The sequence below is a fragment of the Bombina bombina genome, chromosome 3, assembly GCF_027579735.1.
Source record: "Bombina bombina isolate aBomBom1 chromosome 3, aBomBom1.pri, whole genome shotgun sequence".
Lineage (NCBI taxonomy): Eukaryota > Metazoa > Chordata > Amphibia > Anura > Bombinatoridae > Bombina > Bombina bombina.
The window spans coordinates 976,325,289-976,344,855 of NC_069501.1; the positions used below are offsets into that span (position 1 = coordinate 976,325,289).

At 38.7% G+C, this 19,567-nt stretch overlaps 1 protein-coding gene across 3 annotated transcripts in view; it reads right to left on the minus strand.

Annotated features, from left to right (window-relative positions):
- KMT2D (lysine methyltransferase 2D) overlaps nucleotides 1-19,567 on the minus strand; it is a 948,037-nt gene that overhangs the window by 720,838 nt on the left and 207,632 nt on the right. For all 3 annotated transcript variants that reach the window (XM_053708073.1, XM_053708075.1, XM_053708074.1), the window contains one exon: nucleotides 7,474-7,647. In XM_053708073.1, coding sequence (XP_053564048.1) covers nucleotides 7,474-7,647 — 174 coding nt within the window. The remainder of the gene's footprint in view (nucleotides 1-7,473; nucleotides 7,648-19,567) is intronic.

Sequence of the window (19,567 nt, forward strand, 5' to 3'; positions counted from 1 at the left end):
AATTTATCAGGTAAGTTCTTACATAAATTATGTTTTCTTTCATGTAATTAGCAAGAGTCCATGAGCTGACGTATGGGATAATGACTACCCAAGATGTGGATCTTCCACGCAAGAGTCACTAGAGAGGGAGGGATAAAATAAAGACAGCCAATTCCGCTGAAAATAATCCACACCCAAAATAAAGTTTAAATCTTATAATGAAAAAAAACTGAAATTATAAGCAGAAGAATCAAACTGAAACAGCTGCCTGAAGTACTTTTCTACCAAAAACTGCTTCAGAAGAAGAAAACACATCAAAATGGAAGAATTTAGTAAAAGTATGCAAAGAAGACCAAGTTGCTGCTTTGCAAATCTGATCAACCGAAGCTTCATTCCTAAACGCCCAGGAAGTAGAAACTGACCTAGTAGAATGAGCTGTAATCCTTTGAGGCGGAGTTTTACCCGACTCAACATAGGCATGATGAATTAAAGATTTCAACCAAGATGCCAAAGAAATGGCAGAGGCCTTCTCACCTTTTCTAGAATCGGAAAAGATAACAAATAGACTAGAAGTCTTTCGGAAATTCTTAGTAGCTTCAACATAATATTTCAAAGCTCTAACTACATCCAAAGAATGCAATGATCTCTCCTTAGAATTCTTAGGACATAATGAAGGAACCACAATTTCTCTACTAATGTTGTTAGAATTCACAACCTTAGGTAAAAATTTAAAAGAAGTTTGCAACACCGCCTTATCCTGATGAAAAATCAGAAAAGGAGACTCACAAGAAAGAGCAGATAATTCAGAAACTCTTCTAGCAGAAGAGATGGCCAAAAGGAACAAAACTTTCCAAGAAAATAATTTAATGTCCAATGAATGCATAGGTTCAAACGGAGGAGCTTGAAGACCCCCCAGAACCAAATTCAAACTCCAAGGAGGAGAAATTGACTTAATGACAGGTTTCATACGAACCAAAGCTTGTACAAAACAATGAATATCCGGAAGATTAGCAATCTTTCTGTGAAAAAGAACAGAAAGAGCAGAGATTTGTCCTTTCAAGGAACTTGCAGACAAACCTTTATCCAAACCATCCTGAAGAAACTGTAAAATTCTAGGAATTCTAAAAGAATGCCAGGAAAAATGATGAGAAAGACACCAAGAAATGTAAGTCTTCCAGACTCTATAATATATCTCCCTAGATACGGATTTACGAGCCTGTAACATAGTATTAATCACAGAGTCAGAGAAACCTCTTTGACTAAGAATCAAGCGTTCAATCTCCATACCTTTAAATTTAAGGATTTGAGATCCTGATGGAAAAATGGACCTTGCAACAGAAGGTCTGGTCTTAACGGAAGAGTCCACGGTTGGCAAGAGGCCATCCTGACAAGATCCGCATACCAAAACCTGTGAGGCCATGCTGGAGCTACCAGCAGAACAAATGAGCATTCCTTCAGAATCTTGGAGATTACTCTTGGAAGAAGAACTAGAGGCGGAAAGATATAGGCAGGATGATACTTCCAAGGAAATGACAATGCATCCACTGCTTACGCTTGAGGATCCCTGGATCTGGACAGATACCTGGGAAGTTTTTTGTTTAGATGAGAGGCCATCAGATCTATTTCTGGAAGTCCCCACATTTGAACAATCTGAAGAAATACCTCTGGGTGAAGAGACCATTCGCCCGGATGTAATGTTTGGCGACTGAGAAAATCCGCTTCCCAATTGTCTATACCTGGGATATGAACCGCAGAAACTAGACAGGAGCTGGATTCCGCCCATACCAGAATTCGAGATACTTCTTTCATAGCCAGAGGACTGTGAGTCCCTCCTTGATGATTGATGTATGCCACAGTTGTGACATTGTCTGTCTGAAAACAAATGAACGATTCTCTCTTTAGAAGAGGCCAAGACTGAAGAGCTCTGAAAATTGCACGGAGTTCCAAAATATTGATCGGTAATCTCACCTCCTGAGATTCCCAAACCCCTTGTGCCGTCAGAGACCCCCAAACAGCTCCCCAACCTGTCAGACTTGCATCTGTTGAAATTACAGTCCAGGTCGGAAGAACAAAAGAAGCCCCCTGAACTAAACGATGGTGATCTGTCCACCACGTTAGAGTGTGTCGTACAATCGGTTTTAAAGATATTAATTGAGATATCTTTGTGTAATCCCTGCACCACTGGTTCAGCATACAGAACTGAAGAGGTCGCATGTGAAAACGAGCAAAGGGGATCGCGTCCGATGCAGCAGTCATAAGACCTAGAATTTCCATGCATAAGGCTACCGAAGGGAATGATTGTGATTGAAGGTTTCGACAAGCTGAGATCAATTTTAGACGTCTCTTGTCTGTCAAAGACAGAGTCATGGACACTGAATCTAACTGGAAACCTAAAAAGGTTACCCTTGTCTGAGGAATCAATGAACTTTTCGGTAAATTGATCCTCCAACCATGATCTTGAAGAAACACCACAAGTCGATTCGTATGAGATTCTGCTAAATGTGAAGACTGAGCAAGTACCAAGATATCGTCCAAATAAGGAAATACCACAATACCCTGTTCTCTGATTACAGACAGAAGGGCACCGAGAACCTTTGTAAAAATTCTTGGAGCTGTTGCTAGGCCAAACGGCAGAGCCACAAACTGGTAATGCTTGTCTAGGAAAGAGAATCTCAGAAACTGATAGTGATCTGGATGAATCAGAATATGCAGATATGCATCCTGTAAATCTATTGTGGACATATAATGCCCTTGCTGAACAAAAGGCAGGATAGTCCTTATAGTTACCATTTTGAATGTTGGTATCCTTACATAACGATTCAATATTTTTAGATCCAGAACTGGTCTGAAGGAATTCTCCTTCTTTGGTACAATGAAGAGATTTGAATAAAACCCCAGCCCCTGTTCCAGAACTGGAACTGGCATAATTACTCCAGCCAACTCTAGATCTGAAACACATTTCAGAAATGCTTGAGCCTTCGCTGGATTTACTGGGACACGGGAAAGAAAAAATCTCTTTGCAGGAGGCCTTATCTTGAAGCCAATTCTGTACCCTTCTGACACAATGCATTGAATCCAGAGATTGTGAATAGAATTGATCCAAATTTCTTTGAAAAATCGTAATCTGCCCCCTACCAGCTGGGCTGGAATGAGGGCCGCACCTTCATGTGGACTTGGGAGCTGACTTTGATTTTCTGAAAGGCTTGGATTTATTCCAGACTGGAGATGGTTTCCAAACTGATACGGCTCCTGTGGGTGAAGGATCAGGCTTTTGTTCCTTATTGTGACGAAAGGATCGAAAAAGATTATTAGACCTAAATTTACCTTTAGACCTTTTATCCTGTGGTAAAAAAGTTCCTTTCCCTCCAGTAACAGTTGAGATAATAGAATCCAACTGAGAACCAAATAATTTATTACCCTGGAAAGAAAAGGAAAGCAAAGCTGACTTAGAAGACATATCAGCATTCCAAGTTTTAAGCCATAAAGCTCTTCTAGCTAAAATAGCTAGAGACATATACCTGACATCAACTCTATTTGTGATGCCATCTTTGATATCATTAAATTATTAGCATGTTGAAGAAGATTAACAATGCTATGAGAATAATGATCTGTTACTTGTTGCGCTAAAGCTTCTAACCAAAAAGTTGAAGCTGCAGCAACATCCGCTAAAGATATAGCAGGTCTAAGAAGATTACCTGAACATAAATAAGCTTTTCTTAGAAAGGATTCAATCTTCCTATCTAAAGGATCCTTAAAGGAAATACTATCTGCCGTAGGAATAGTAGTACGTTTAGTAAGAGTAGAGACAGCCCCATCAACTTTAGGGATTTTGTCCCAAAATTCTAATCTGTCAGATGGCACAGGATATAATTGCTTAAAACGTTTAGAAGGAGTAAATGAATTACCCAAATTATTCCATTCCCTGGAGATTACTTCAGAAATAGCATCAGGGACAGGAAAAACTTCAGGAATAACTACAGGAGATTGAAAAACCTTATTTAAACGTTTAGATTTAGTATCAAGAGGACCAGAATCCTCAATTTCTAATGCAATTAAGACTTCTTTAAGTAAGGAACGAATAAATTCCATTTTAAATAAATATGAAGATTTATCAGCATCAACCTCTGAGACAGAATCCTCTGAACCAAAGGAACCATTATCAGAATGATGATGTTCATTTAAAAATTCATCTGAAAAATGAGAAGTTTTAAAAGACCTTTTACGTTTACTAGAAGGAGGGATAACAGACATAGCCTTCTTAATGGATTTAGAAACAAAATCTCTTATATTAACAGGAACACTCTGAGTATTAGATGTTGATGGAACCACAACAGGTAATGTAACATTACTAAAGGAAATATTATCTGCATTAACAAGTTTGTCATGACATTCATTACAAACAGCTGGAGGAACAGATACCACAAGTTTACAGCAGATACACTTAACTTTGGTAGATCCAGCACCAGGCAGCGTTTTTCCAGAAGTATCTTCTGACTCAGTGTCAATCTGGGACATCTTGCAATATGTAATAGAAAAAACAACATATAAAGCAAAATTGATCAAATTCCTTAAATGACAGTTTCAGGAATGGGAAAAAATGCCAGTGAACAAGCTTCTAGCAACCAGAAGCAATAAATAATGAGACTTAAATAATGTGGAGACAATACTGACGCCCATATTTTTTTAGCGACAAAAAAGACACCCACATTATTTGGCGCCTAAAAGCTTTTGGCGCCAAAAATGACGCCACATCCGGAACGCCGACACTTTTGGCGCAAAAAAAGTAAAAAATGACGCAACTTCCGGCGACACGTATGATGCCGGAAACAGAAAAAAATTTGCGCCAAAAAAGTCTGCGCCAAGAATGACGCAATAAAATGAAGCATTTTCAGCCCCCGCGAGCCTAACAAACCCCAGGGGGAAAAAAATCAAATTTTAAGGTAAGAAAAAAATTGATTTATTCATATGCATTATCCCAAATATGAAACTGACTGTCTGAAATAAGGAACGTTGAACATCCTGAGTCAAGGCAAATAAATGTTTGAATACATATATTTAGAACTTTATATAAAAGTTCCCAACCATAGCTTAGAGTGTCACAGAAAATAAGACTTACTTACCCCAGGACACTCATCTACATGTAGTAGAAAGCCAAACCAGTACTGAAACGAGAATCAGCAGAGGTAATGGTATATATAAGAGTATATCGTCGATCTGAAAAGGGAGGTAAGAGATGAATCTCTACGACCGATAACAGAGAACCTATGAAATAGACCCCGTAGAAGGAGATCATTGAATTCAAATAGGCAATACTCTCCTCACATCCCTCTGACATTCACTGCACGCTGAGAGGAAAACCGGGCTCCAACCTGCTGCGGAGCGCATATCAACGTAGAATCTAGCACAAACTTACTTCACCACCTCCATAGGAGGCAAAGTTTGTAAAACTGATTTGTGAGTGTGGTGAGGGGTGTATTTATAGGCATTTTGAGGTTTGGGAAACTTTGCCCCTCCTGGTAGGAATGTATATCCCATACGTCACTAGCTCATGGACTCTTGCTAATTACATGAAAGAAAGTATCATTGCCAATCGGTTGCGGCTAACCCGCCACCATGCAAGGAACCAATACATGCCTAACCTATAAACCAAGGAAAAAGAACTGAATAAAGGATGGCACGTAATGTCTAGCATAACTATGTGAATCAATAGACACCCCCAGAGGGTCCATTCAGTACATCTCCATACCACTTGTATATAAATGGTCAATCCCTAGAGTATCCTAAACTCTTAAGGAAAATATATGTATAAAATGTATGTATAAAAGCATGTGCTGATCTAATATGTATAGGGGAATGATGATGAAAGGATTGTGAAACAACCCAACAAAAGTACAAATGTCCAACACAAACAAATTAACTAAGTCAACAAGTACTAGACTTAACAGACAAAATAGACTCATAATCACAAAACAAAAACATATAAATAAAATATAAAGATAAGAATAAGTAAATAAAATAAAATGAAATAAAAATAAATAAGATACATAAAATAAAATGAAACATAAATGGATGTGATCCAGGGGACTTATCAAGATGACTCTATCAAGATAATCCTAACATGTGGATCATGTGGATCCCAGATGAAACTACTTTGCGATTCCTGTACAACTATTTGATTATCTGAGAGTATGATCCATTCATACCTGTTCACAGATTCAGGTGATCTTTGGGCACCATGCTTCTATCCCCCCCCCCCTCCCCTTAGTCCCTCTTCCCTTCTGTCTACTTCTCCCTCCCCTTTCCCTCTTCCCTATGATAGAGTTTGAATTACCTTTAGTAAAACAGTATAAACATGTACCGGAGGTAATATGTTTCTGTGAACCTGGATTATGATTATATGGTTTAGCGCAATTACGGTCCTCAGATATTATGTTTCCTGGTGGCCATCTAGGTTGTTAAACACTATTAATCACTTGACACTGCACTAACTATATTATGTACACAGTTCACCTGAACCAGGGTGCTAGGGGACACATGTGGGATAGTTGTATATGTATCACGATTTTTGAGATGATACCATTGCGTATGCCATTACAATACAGCACATTATGGGAATGAATGTATTTTTCAAATGTATTTTCACATGAAATGCTCTTTGTAATATGTTGGTTTTTTTATGCTTATATAGAGCTTTTCTGTTATTGAGTGTGATGCACTGTGCACTAGGCTCTAGATAGCCAGTACTTGTTTATTGAGGATCACTATGACAACTGTTTTTGGCGTAATTTCTTCACTGGGGGAGGGGCTTATTTTGTTTAAATTTTCAGTTGAATGCAGTTTTGGTTTGTCTGAGGAAGGGGAGTGTGTCCCCGAAACGTCACGCTTGATTAAATATTCACTAAAAGACCAGAGAGTGCTTTTTTATATATATATATATATATATATATATATATATATATATATATATATATATATATATATATATATATATATATATATATATATATATCTCAATCTCAAGCAAGGACTGCACTCACTGGATTTGGATAAACAAAATGTTATTTATTGTATGGTAACGTTTCAGGGTTCACAGACCCCTTCCTCAGACCAGACAGTGAATAGTGAACAGCGCATTTTAAATATACGAAGTCCCACTCCCAATTAATAATAAAAAATAAAAAAAATGTAGCAGCAATAAAATGCACTCTAAGGAATTTTGGATAACGCAAAGGTCAAATATTTATTGACGTTTGGTGAAAATTATATCCCCAAAACGTAAAATATTTGACCGTTAAAATATATATAAAAATACACACACACATATATATATATATATATATATATATATATATATATATATATATATATATATATATATATATATATATATATATATATATACACATATACACACATATACACACATATACATGCACACATACATACACACATATATTTAAATGGAAAAAGAACATTAAAACTTAAATGTTGAACCTGTGATGCAGGATAGGTTGCACTCCTTCCAACTGTATCCAGGCTTTGTCCACTAGCCTCTGCACTCCACCCTGCTTGAGATGAGCTAAGAGCTGCTGCTGCCGCTTCCTTTTCTTGTCGCAAGGTGTTGCGCTGGATCTGCTGCCGAATTAGGAATTCTCGCAATCTTTGACGCTGGCAGAAAAAAATAAAATCACATTGTGGCTTTTTTTTAAATTCCAAAGGCTTTGCTTCATGATCAGTATTGCCCTATAATGAACAACTCATTTATAGGAGCTGCTAACCCCCTGGTTATGAAACGTGGTAAGCGAAATAAGCAAGATAGGGCTTGTATCTCGGCTGCTCTACATACTAGTATAAATGGCAATAAAAGTAACATTAAAGTTCCCAAAACCAAAAATCCAATTAATGAGGAACCTTTTCACTGGAATTCTGCATTAAACAAATTGTTGGGCTAAGGGTTTCAAAGTCCTTTTAATACTAGATATTTGGTACTTTATGGAGTTTACTGCCATATTGATGACTGAATCTGTAGTAGTTAATATTGAATGTGATTGCTAAAATGAAGTAGAGCTAATTTGATTGAACATAGAGCAACTAGGTCTCTTGTTAATTCCACAACACTTAGATAGCACCTCATAAGTGTGCAACCATTGTAATGCTCTACTACTGTTCCATAAGCTATTCGAAAGGGTTTGTACCACAATGATAGATTATATAGTTTATTTGGGATTGACAAATGCCAGATGACAAAGACCCTAAAAAATTAATCTTCAGTTTTGTTTTTTCCCCCCAATTATTATTCTACCTATACCTATTTACCTAGTTTATTAAAATGAATTTCTAACTCCCAGGCCTTCTTGTTCGCCTTTAAATAAATAACAATCATCAACAACTGTTACTGCAAAAAGTGATTGCATCTAAAAGGGGTATTACGTATTACAGAATATGTTGTTGTGAATTGGATGTTTCTGCATTGAGAATTTTATTTTTTAAGCTTGTGAGAAGTTACTGTCTGCTAGTGTCTGCATGTGTGTGTTCAGTGACGTGCAGTCACTAGAGGCAGGTGAGGCAGGGATTCACCTCTCATATGGGCAAAAATATATTTTTTTATTGGCTTTAAAAAAAAAAAAAAAAAAAATTCTATTTTTTCCCCAGCATTCTTTTTTTTCACAGCTACATGTTGTGCAATGGAGAGGCACAAGCAGGTCTGCCGGCTGCTGCCCTCCATTACACAACATGCTGCTCCACCTACTGGATGGAAGTGCTTATTTGAGGCAGGCCTCTTTTGGGCTGACCCAATCCAGTGAGAGGCATCAATCAGGGGAACTTAGTGTTGGGGCTGGATGTTAAATCATATAAAACAGAAAAAAAAACTACTTTATTTTGTTGCTGCCCTGTGCAGCTGCCAGCTTTGCTTCAATGAAAAAGAGAGTTATGTACTTCCCCTGGAAGTGCAGTGGAATGTGCCACTGTCACTTCCTTACAGAGCAGGAAGAGATGCAGTGAGCAGTGTTTTAGTCACATTTTATTGAAGTGCTGCAACCTTAGATTTTGCTGAAAGGGATTCTGTTCGTGAATATTATAAATTTAATGAATGTGGTTTAGTGTTTTTTTTACTCTTTTACAGCAGTTTAAGGATCATTTTTGAAATTTGTTTACTCAAACTTTACACCCACTACCTTAGCAGCTTGCCTCTACTGCACCCTAGTTTATAGTCTCATCATTCTCTTTCTGACTTATGAACTCTCTGTAGCTCTGCAACTGTGTTTTCTCACATTATATTACTATTATGCTGTTTGAATGGATGAGTTGTTATTTGACCAGAGTAAGCTAGACCAAAAGCATAGTAATGTAAAATGAAACCAAGCAGTTTAGAATGAGTTATAGCAAATATTCTCCATGGCTCCTGTAGCTATAGTATTTTATTTAAACCAGCGATTCCTTAGGTGTATGTTGGACAACCCTGATGTAGACAACCAATAATAATTTATTAATGCTCCCATTCATATGTGCTGTTCCGTTTCAGATATTTAAAATAGATTGTATACTATTAGTAGTCGATAGTAACTTAAAATATTACTTAAAAATTCAGTGGTGTCTCCCCCCTTTCAGTAGTCCCTCTTCGTGTGTGTGTGTGTGTGTGTGTGTGTGTGCGCGTGTGTGTGTGCGTGCGTGTGTGCGTGTGCGTGTGCGTGTGTGTGCGCGTGTGTGCGTGTGTGCGTGTGTGCGTGCGTGCGCGTGCGTGCGCGTGCGTGTGCGTGCGTGTGCGTGTGCGTGTGCATATAGATAGATATATAGATAGATATATAGATAGATATATAGATAGATATATAGATAGATATATAGATAGATATATAGATAGATATATAGATAGATATATAGATAGATATATAGATAGATATATAGATAGATATATAGATAGATATATAGATAGATATATAGATAGATATATAGATAGATATATAGATAGATATATAGATAGATATATAGATAGATATATAGATAGATATATAGATAGATATATAGATAGATATATAGATAGATATATAGATAGATATATAGATAGATATATAGATAGATATATAGATAGATATATAGATAGATATATAGATAGATATATAGATAGATATATAGATAGATATATAGATAGATATATAGATAGATATATAGATAGATATATAGATAGATATATAGATAGATATATAGATAGATATATAGATAGATATATAGATAGATATATAGATAGATATATAGATAGATATATAGATAGAGATATAGATAGATATATAGATAGATATATAGATAGATATATAGATAGATATATAGATAGATATATAGATAGATATATAGATAGATATATAGATAGATATATAGATAGATATATAGATAGATATATAGATAGATATATAGATAGATAGATAGATAGATAGATAGATAGATAGATAGATAGATATCTATATCATAATTTATGTAAGATCTTACCTGATAAATTCAGGTCTTTAACGTAAGTGGAAAGAGTCCATGAGCTAGTGACGTATGGCATATACATTCCTACCAGGAGGGGGCAACGTTTCCCAAACCTCAAAATGCCTATAAATACACCTCCCACCTCACTCATACCTTAGTTTAACGTGTAGCCAAGAAGTGAGGTGTAAAAGGAGGAGTAAAAAGCATACAAAAAGAGGAACTGGAAAAAATAAAGTGCTTTATACAAAAAAAAAAATCATAACCACTAAAAAATAGTGTGGGTCTCATGGACTCTTGTCACTAGGAAATAAATTAATCAGGTAAGTTCTTACATAAATTATGTTTTCTTTCATGTAAGTGGCAAGAATCCATGAGCTAGTGACATATGGGATATAATACCCAAGATGTGGAAATCCACAAGTCACTAGAGAGGGAGGGATAAAACAACAACTAAATCCACTGAGAAATTAAATCCAAAATATAATTTTTGTTGAAAAAAAAATAAAAAATAAAATCAAAGGCACTAGAATCAAACTAAGATAAGTGCCTGAAGAACCGTATTACCAAAGGTTGCTTCCAAAAAAGCAAACTACAAAATGGTAATATTTAAGAAAAAAATGTGCAAAAAAAAACAAATTACTGCTTTGCAAATGTAATCAACTGAAGCTTCTTTCTTGGCAAACCAAGAAGAGGTAACTTTCCTGGAGCCAGAAGAAATAAAAAATAGACTAAAAGTCTTTCTGAAATCTTAAGTAGCCTCAACATAATATTTCAAAGCACTTACCACATCCAAAGAATGAGAAAACCTTACAAGAGTATTCTTAGAAATAGGACACAAAGAAGGAACAACAAATACCCTATTAAATTTGTTAGAATTCACAACTTTAGGCAAATATGTAAATTAAGTCCGCAAAACAGCTTTATCTTGATAGAAAATCAGATAAAGAAACTCTACAGTGACGCAGATATCCGCCATCTTCTTCTAAATCACCACTGAGCTTCTACTGCAAGCTTTTAACAATGCAACTCCTTTTACCTGGGACCCAGAGCTCATTTTGTGTGCTGAAGGGGGAAACCCTGCTATCAGGTACAGAAGTTGGTGCTGCCACTCAAACCGCCCCTGGGCAGACTGATTATCAAGCAGAGTAATTGGAGACCCTTAGTATAATGGAGACGACCCAATCCACATTAGAAACTGCGCTATGTAAAATTCTTGATGAAAATTTTAGGAACCTCAAAAAGTTGGCTGCAGCCTGTTTTGGAGCTAATCTAATCTCTACGTCTACCGGTAAAAGAGAGTCAACTCTCCTGCTGCCCCAAGAGTCTTACTCAATTGACCTGAGAGACAACCTGGACACTACATCAGCCGCAAGCGACTCAAGGGATGACCAGGAAGAGTAAGTCAACCTCACACTCGTCGAGCAGTCCCAAAACATGCTGCATATTCTCTACAAAAGAGCGTCCGGCAAAAGTAACCACCACACAAGCACCCCCTAAAAAGCGGAGCACTTATGCAACTAAGGGAAAACGCCGGATACATAACAATGAGTCTGCATATGTTTTCACTAGAAGATACGGCTTAACAAAGGTACTTCCTAAACAAAGGAACGCAGATTCCATGGAACTTTTCCCTGTTACTTATCATATATTTGTTTCATCATAGCGGTCACTGATAACCCCTTCCCGATTAGGAGTGGAACACCATAAAATATATTTTTTTCCAAACCTGATAAAAAAAAATTCTCATTAAAACAGACTTACAAGCCTGTACCATAGTGCTAATCACAGAGTCAGAGAAACCTCTACGACTAAGTACTAAGCGTTCAATTTCCATGCCTTTAAATGTAAAGAATTGAGATCTTGATAGAAAAACAGCCCTAGAGACAGGTCTGGCCTTAAAGGAAGTAACCAAGGCTGACAACTGGACATCCAGACAAGATCCTCATACCAAAATCTGTGAGACCATGCTGGTGCTATCAGAAACACATGAGATTGAAACATTATGATCTTGAAGATAACCCTTGAAAGAAGAATCAGAGGAGAAAAAAATATAAGCAGGTTGGTAAAAACCAAGGAAATGCTAAGGCAGGGCTCGACAAACCCCGCCTCCAAATAAGCCTTGTGAATTCAAAAGCTTTAACCAAGATGCCAAAGAAATGGCAGAGGCTTTCTGACCTTTCCTGGAACCAGAAAAAAATAGACTAGAATTCTTTCTAAAATCCTTAGTAGCTTCGATATAGTATTTCAAAGCTCTTACAACATCTAAAGAATGTAAAGATCTTTCAAGAGCATTCTTAGGATTAGGACACAAAGAAGGAACAACAATTTACCTACTAATGTTGTTAGAATTCACAACCTTAGGAAGAAATTTAAAATAAGTCCGCAAAATCGATTTATCCTGATGGAATATCAGAAAAGGAGACTCGCAAGAGAGCAGACAATTCAGAAACTCTTCTAGCAGAAGAGATAGCCAAAAGGAACACTTTCCAAGAAAGTAGTTTAATATCCAAAGAATGCATAGGCTCAAAAGGAGGAGACTGCGAAGCCTTCAAAACCAAATAAAGACTCCAAGGATGATACGAGCCAAAGCCTGAACAAAACAGTGAAAATAAGGAAGTTTAGCAATCTTTCTATGAAATAAAAAAACATAATTTATGCTTACCTGATAAATTTATTTCTCTTGTAGTGTATCCAGTCCACGGATCATCCATTACTTATGGGATATTAACTCCTCCCCAACAGGAAGTGCAAGAGGATTCACCCAGCAGAGCTGCTATATAGCTCCTCCCCTAACTGCCATTACCAGTCATTCGACCGAAAACATGCAGAGAAAGGAAAACCATAGGGTGCAGTGGTGACTGTAGTTTAATGGAAAAATTACCTGCCTTAAAGTGACAGGGCGGGCCGTGGACTGGATACACTACAAGAGAAATAAATTTATCAGGTAAGCATAAATTATGTTTTCTCTTGTTAAGTGTATCCAGTCCACGGATCATCCATTACTTATGGGATACCAATACCAAAGCTAAAGTACACGGATGACGGGAGGGACAGGCAGGCTCTTTATACGGAAGGAACCACTGCCTGAAGAACCTTTCTCCCAAAAACAGCCTCCGAAGAAGCAAAAGTGTCAAATTTGTAAAATTTGGAAAAAGTATGAAGAGAAGACCAAGTTGCAGCCTTGCAAATCTGTTCAACAGAAGCCTCATTCTTAAAGGCCCAAGTGGAAGCCACAGCTCTAGTAGAATGTGCTGTAATTTTTTCAGGAGGCTGCTGTCCAGCAGTCTCATAGGCTAACCGTATTATGCTACGAAGCCAAAAGGAGAGAGAGGTAGCCGAAGCTTTTTGACCTCTCCTCTGACCAGAATAAACGACAAACAGGGAAGACGTTTGTCGAAAATCCTTAGTTGCCTGTAGATAAAATTTCAGGGCACGGACTACATCTAGATTGTGTAGCAGACGTTCCTTTTTCGAAGAAGGATTAGGACACAAAGATGGAACCACAATCTCTTGATTGATATTCCTGTTAGTGACCACCTTAGGTAGGAACCCAGGTTTAGTACGCAGAACTACCTTGTCTGAATGAAAAATCAGATAAGGAGAATCACAATGTAAGGCAGATAACTCAGAGACTCTTCGAGCCGAGGAAATCGCCATTAAAAACAGAACTTTCCAAGATAACAACTTGATATCAATGGAATGAAGGGGTTCAAACGGAACCCCCTGTAAAACATTAAGAACTAAGTTAAAACTCCATGGTGGAGCAACAGTTTTAAACACAGGCTTGATCCTAGCTAAAGCCTGACAAAAAGCTTGAACGTCCGGAACTTCTGACAGACGTTTGTGTAAAAGAATGGACAGAGCTGAAATCTGTCCCTTTAAGGAACTAGCGGATAAACCCTTTTCTAAACCTTCTTGTAGAAAAGACAATATCCTCGGAATCCTAACCTTACTCCATGAGTAACTCTTGGATTCGCACCAATATAAGTATTTGCGCCATATCTTATGGTAAATCTTTCTGGTAACAGGCTTCCTAGCCTGTATTAAGGTATCAATAACTGACTCAGAAAAACCACGTTTTGATAAAATCAAGCGTTCAATTTCCAAGCAGTCAGCTTCAGAGAAATTAGATTTTGATGTTTGAAGGGACCCTGGATCAGAAGGTCCTGTTTCAGAGGTAGCGACCAAGGTGGACAGGATGACATGTCCACTAGATCTGCATACCAAGTCCTGCGTGGCCATGCAGGTGCTATTAGAATCACTGATGCTCTCTCCTGTTTGATTCTGGCAATCAATCGAGGAAGCATCGGGAAGGGTGGAAACACATAAGCCATCCCGAAGGTCCAAGGTGCTGTCAAAGCATCTATCAGAACCGCTTTCGGATCCCTGGATCTGGACCCGTAACGAGGAAGCTTGGCGTTCTGTCGAGACGCCATGAGATCTATCTCTGGTTTGCCCCAACGTCAAAGTATTTGGGCAAAGACCTCCGGATGAAGTTCCCACTCCCCCGGATGAAAAGTCTGACGACTTAAGAAATCCGCCTCCCAGTTCTCCACTCCCGGGATGTGGATTGCTGACAGGTGGCAAGAGTGAGACTCTGCCCAGCGAATTATCTTTGATACTTCCATCATTGCTAGGGAGCTTCTTGTCCCTCCCTGATGGTTGATGTAAGCTACAGTCGTGATGTTGTCCGACTGAAACCTGATGAACCCCCGAGTTGTTAACTGGGGCCAAGCCAGAAGGGCATTGAGAACTGCTCTCAATTCCAGAATGTTTATTGGTAGGAGACTCTCCTCCTGATTCCATTGTCCCTGAGCCTTCAGAGAATTCCAGACAGCGCCCCAACCTAGTAGGCTGGCGTCTGTTACAATTGTCCAGTCCGGCCTGCTGAATGGCATCACCCTGGACAGATGTGGCCGAGAAATCCACCATAGAAGAGAATTTCTGGTCTCTTGATCCAGATTCAGAGTAGGGGACAAGTCTGAGTAATCCCCATTCCACTGACTTAGCATGCACAATTGCAGCGGTCTGAGATGTAGGCGTGCAAAGGGTACTATGTCCATTGCTGCTACCATTAAGCCGATCACCTCCATGCATTGAGCTACTGACGGGTGTTGAATGGAATGAAGGACACGGCATGCATTTTGAAGCTTTGTTAACCTGTCTTCTTTCAGGTAAATCTTCATTTCTACAGAATCTATAAGAGTCCCCAAGAAGGGAACTCTTGTGAGTGGAAAGAGAGAACTCTTCGTTCACCTTCCATCCATGCGACCTTAGAAATGCCAGTACTAACTCTGTATGAGACTTGGCAGTTTGAAAGCTTGAAGCTTGTATCAGAATGTCGTCTAGGTACGGAGCTACCGCAATTCCTCGCGGTCTTAGTACCGCCAGAAGAGCACACAGAACCTTTGTGAAGATTCTCGGAGCCGTAGCCAATCCGAATGGAAGAGCTACAAACTGGTAATGCCTGTCTAGAAAGGCAAACCTTAGATACCGGTAATGATCTTTGTGAATCGGTATGTGAAGGTAAGCATCCTTTAAATCCACTGTGGTCATGTACTGACCCTTTTGGATCATGGGTAAAATTGTCCGAATAGTTTCCATTTTGAACGATGGAACTCTTAGGAATTTGTTTAGGATCTTTAAATCCAAGATTGGCCTGAAAGTTCCCTCTTTTTTGGGAACCACAGACAGATTTGAGTAAAACCCTTGTCCTTGTTCCGACCGCGGAACCGGATGGATCACTCCCATTAATAAAAGATCTTGTACGCAGCGTAGAAACGCCTCTTTCTTTATTTGGTTTGTTGACAACCTTGACAGATGAAATCTCCCTCTTGGGGGAGAGAATTTGAAGTCTAGAAGGTATCCCTGAGATATGATCACTAACGCCCAGGGATCCTGGACATCTCTTGCCCAAGCCTGGGCGAAGAGAGAAAGTCTGCCCCCCACTAGATCCGTTCCCGGATCGGGGGCCCTCGATTCATGCTGTCTTAGGGGCAGCAGCAGGTTTCCTGGCCTGCTTGCCCTTGTTCCAGGACTGGTTAGGTCTCCAGCCTTGTCTGTAGCGAGCAACAGCTCCTTCCTGTTTTGGTGCAGAGGAAGTTGATGCTGCTCCTGCTTTGAAATTACGAAAGGAACGAAAATTAGACTGTCTAGCCTTAGGTTTGGCTCTGTCTTGAGGCAGGGCATGGCCTTTACCTCCTGTAATGTCAGCGATAATTTCTTTCAACCCGGGCCCGAATAAAGTCTGCCCTTTGAAAGGTATATTAAGCAATTTAGATTTAGAAGTAACGTCAGCTGACCAGGATTTTAGCCACAGTGCTCTGCGTGCCTGAATGGCGAATCCGGAATTCTTAGCCGTAAGTTTAGTTAAATGTACTACGGCATCTGAAATAAATGAGTTAGCTAACTTAAAGGCTTTAAGCTTGTGTGTAATCTCATCTAATGGAGCTGATTCAAGTGTCTCTTCCAGAGACTCAAACCAAAATGCTGCTGCAGCCGTGACAGGCGCAATGCATGCAAGAGGTTGCAATATAAAACCTTGTTGAACAAACACTTTCTTAAGGTAACCCTCTAACTTTTTATCCATTGGATCTGAAAAGGCACAGCTATCCTCCACCGGGATAGTGGTACGCTTAGCTAAAGTAGAAACTGCTCCCTCCACCTTAGGGAGCGTTTGCCATAAGTCCCGTGTGGTGGCGTCTATTGGAAACATCTTTCTAAATATCGGAGGGGGTGAGAACGGCACACCGGGTCTATCCCACTCCTTAGTAACAATTTCAGTAAGTCTCTTAGGTATAGGAAAAACGTCAGTACTCGCCGGTACCGCAAAATATTTATCCAACCTACACATTTTCTCTGGTATTGCAACTGTGTTACAATCATTCAGAGCCGCTAACACCTCCCCTAGTAATACACGGAGGTTTTTCAGCTTAAATTTAAAATTTGAAATATCTGAATCCAGTTTGTTTGGATCAGAACCGTCACCCGCAGAATGAAGCTCTCCGTCCTCATGTTCTGCAAATTGTGACGCAGTGTCTGACATGGCCCTAATATTATCAGCGCACTCTGTTCTCACCCCAGAGTGATCACGCTTACCTCTTAGTTCTGGTAATTTAGCCAAAACTTCAGTCATAACAGTAGCCATATCCTGTAATGTGATTTGTAATGGCCGCCCAGATGTACTCGGCGCTACAATATCACGCACCTCCCGAGCGGGAGATGCAGGTACTGACACGTGAGGCGAGTTAGTCAGCATAACTCTCCCCTCGTTGTTTGGTGAAATATGTTCAATTTGTACAGATTTACTTTTATTTAAAGTAGCATCAATACAGTTAGTACATAAATTTCTATTGGGCTCCACTTTGGCTTTAGCACATATAGCACAGATATCTTCCTCTGAATCAGACATGTTTAACACACTAGCAAATAAACTAGCAACTTGGAAATACTTTTCAAGTAATTTACTATAATATGAAAACGTACTGTGCCTATAAGAAGCACAGAAAAAGTTATGACAGTTGAAAATTAATAAACTGAAAAGTTATAGCATCAAATCTTTGTAAAAAACACAATTTTAGCAAAGGATTGCTCCCATTAGCAAAGGATAACTAACCCTGATAGCCGAAAAAAAATACAGAAATAAACGTTTTTTAATCACAGTCAACTACAATCTCACAGCTCTGCTGTGAGTGATTACCTCACTCAAAACAAGTTTTGAAGACCCCTGAGTTCTGAACCGGATCATGCAGGGAAGACAATAAACTTCTGACTGAATTTTTTGATGCGTAGCAAAAGCACCTCTCCCCCTCACACATAACAGTGAGAGAGATCAGTAAACTGTCATAAATTAAATAAAACGACTGCCAAGTGGAAAAAAATAGTGCCCAAAACTAATTTTCTGAGGTACTGGGTGAAAAAATAACGATTTTACATGCCAGCAAAAAACGTTTAACATTAATAAATTAAGTGTTATTAAAAAGCCTGTTGCTAGTCCCTGCAAATTAGGCTAAAGTCTTATGCATACAGTATAATTCCAGTGAAGTGCCATTCCCCAGAATACTGAAGTGTAAAATATACATACATGACAGCCTGATACCAGTTGCTGCTACTGCATTTAAGGCTGAGTTTACATTATATCGGTATGGCAGAATTTTCTCATCAATTCCATTGTCAGAAAATAATAAGCTGCTACATACCTCTTTGCAGATTAATCTGCCCGCTGTCCCCTGATCTGAAGTTTACCTCTCCTCAGATGGCCGAGAAACAGCAATATGATCTTAACTACTCCGGCTAAAATCATAGAAAAACTCAGGTAGATTCTTCTTCAAATTCTACCAGAGAAGGAATAACACACTCCGGTGCTATTATAAAATAACAAACTTTTGATTGAAGGTATGAAACTAAGTATAATCACCACAGTCCTCTCACACATCCTATCTATTCGTTGGGTGCAAGAGAATGACTGGTAATGGCAGTTAGGGGAGGAGCTATATAGCAGCTCTGCTGGGTGAATCCTCTTGCACTTCCTGTTGGGGAGGAGTTAATATCGCATAAGTAATGGATGATCCGTGGACTGGATACACTTAACAAGAGAAAAAGAAAGAGCAGAAATTTGTCCCTTCAAAGTACTTGCAGACAAACCTTTATCCAAACATCCTAAAGAAACTAAAATTCTAGGAATTCTAAAAGAATGCCAAGATAATTTATGAGAAAAACACCATGAAATATAGGCTTTCCAAACCCGATAATAAATCTTCCTTGAAAACAGACTTACGAGCCTGTAGCATAGTATTAATCACTGAATCAGAGAAACCTCTGACTAAGCGTTCAATTTCCATACCTTCAAATTTAGCGATTTGAGATTCTGAGGGAAAACGGCCCTTGAGACAGGTTGGCAACTGGACATCCGGACAAGATCTGCATACTAAAACCTGTGAGGCCATGCTGTTGCTATCAGAAACACATGTGATTGTTCCATTATGTTCTTGGAGATCCCCCTTGGAAGAAGAACTAGAGGCAGAAAAAACAGAATTTATGCTTACCTGATAAATTACTTTCTCTTACAGGTGTATTCAGTCCACGGATTCATCCTTACTTGTGGGATATTCTCAATCCCTACAGG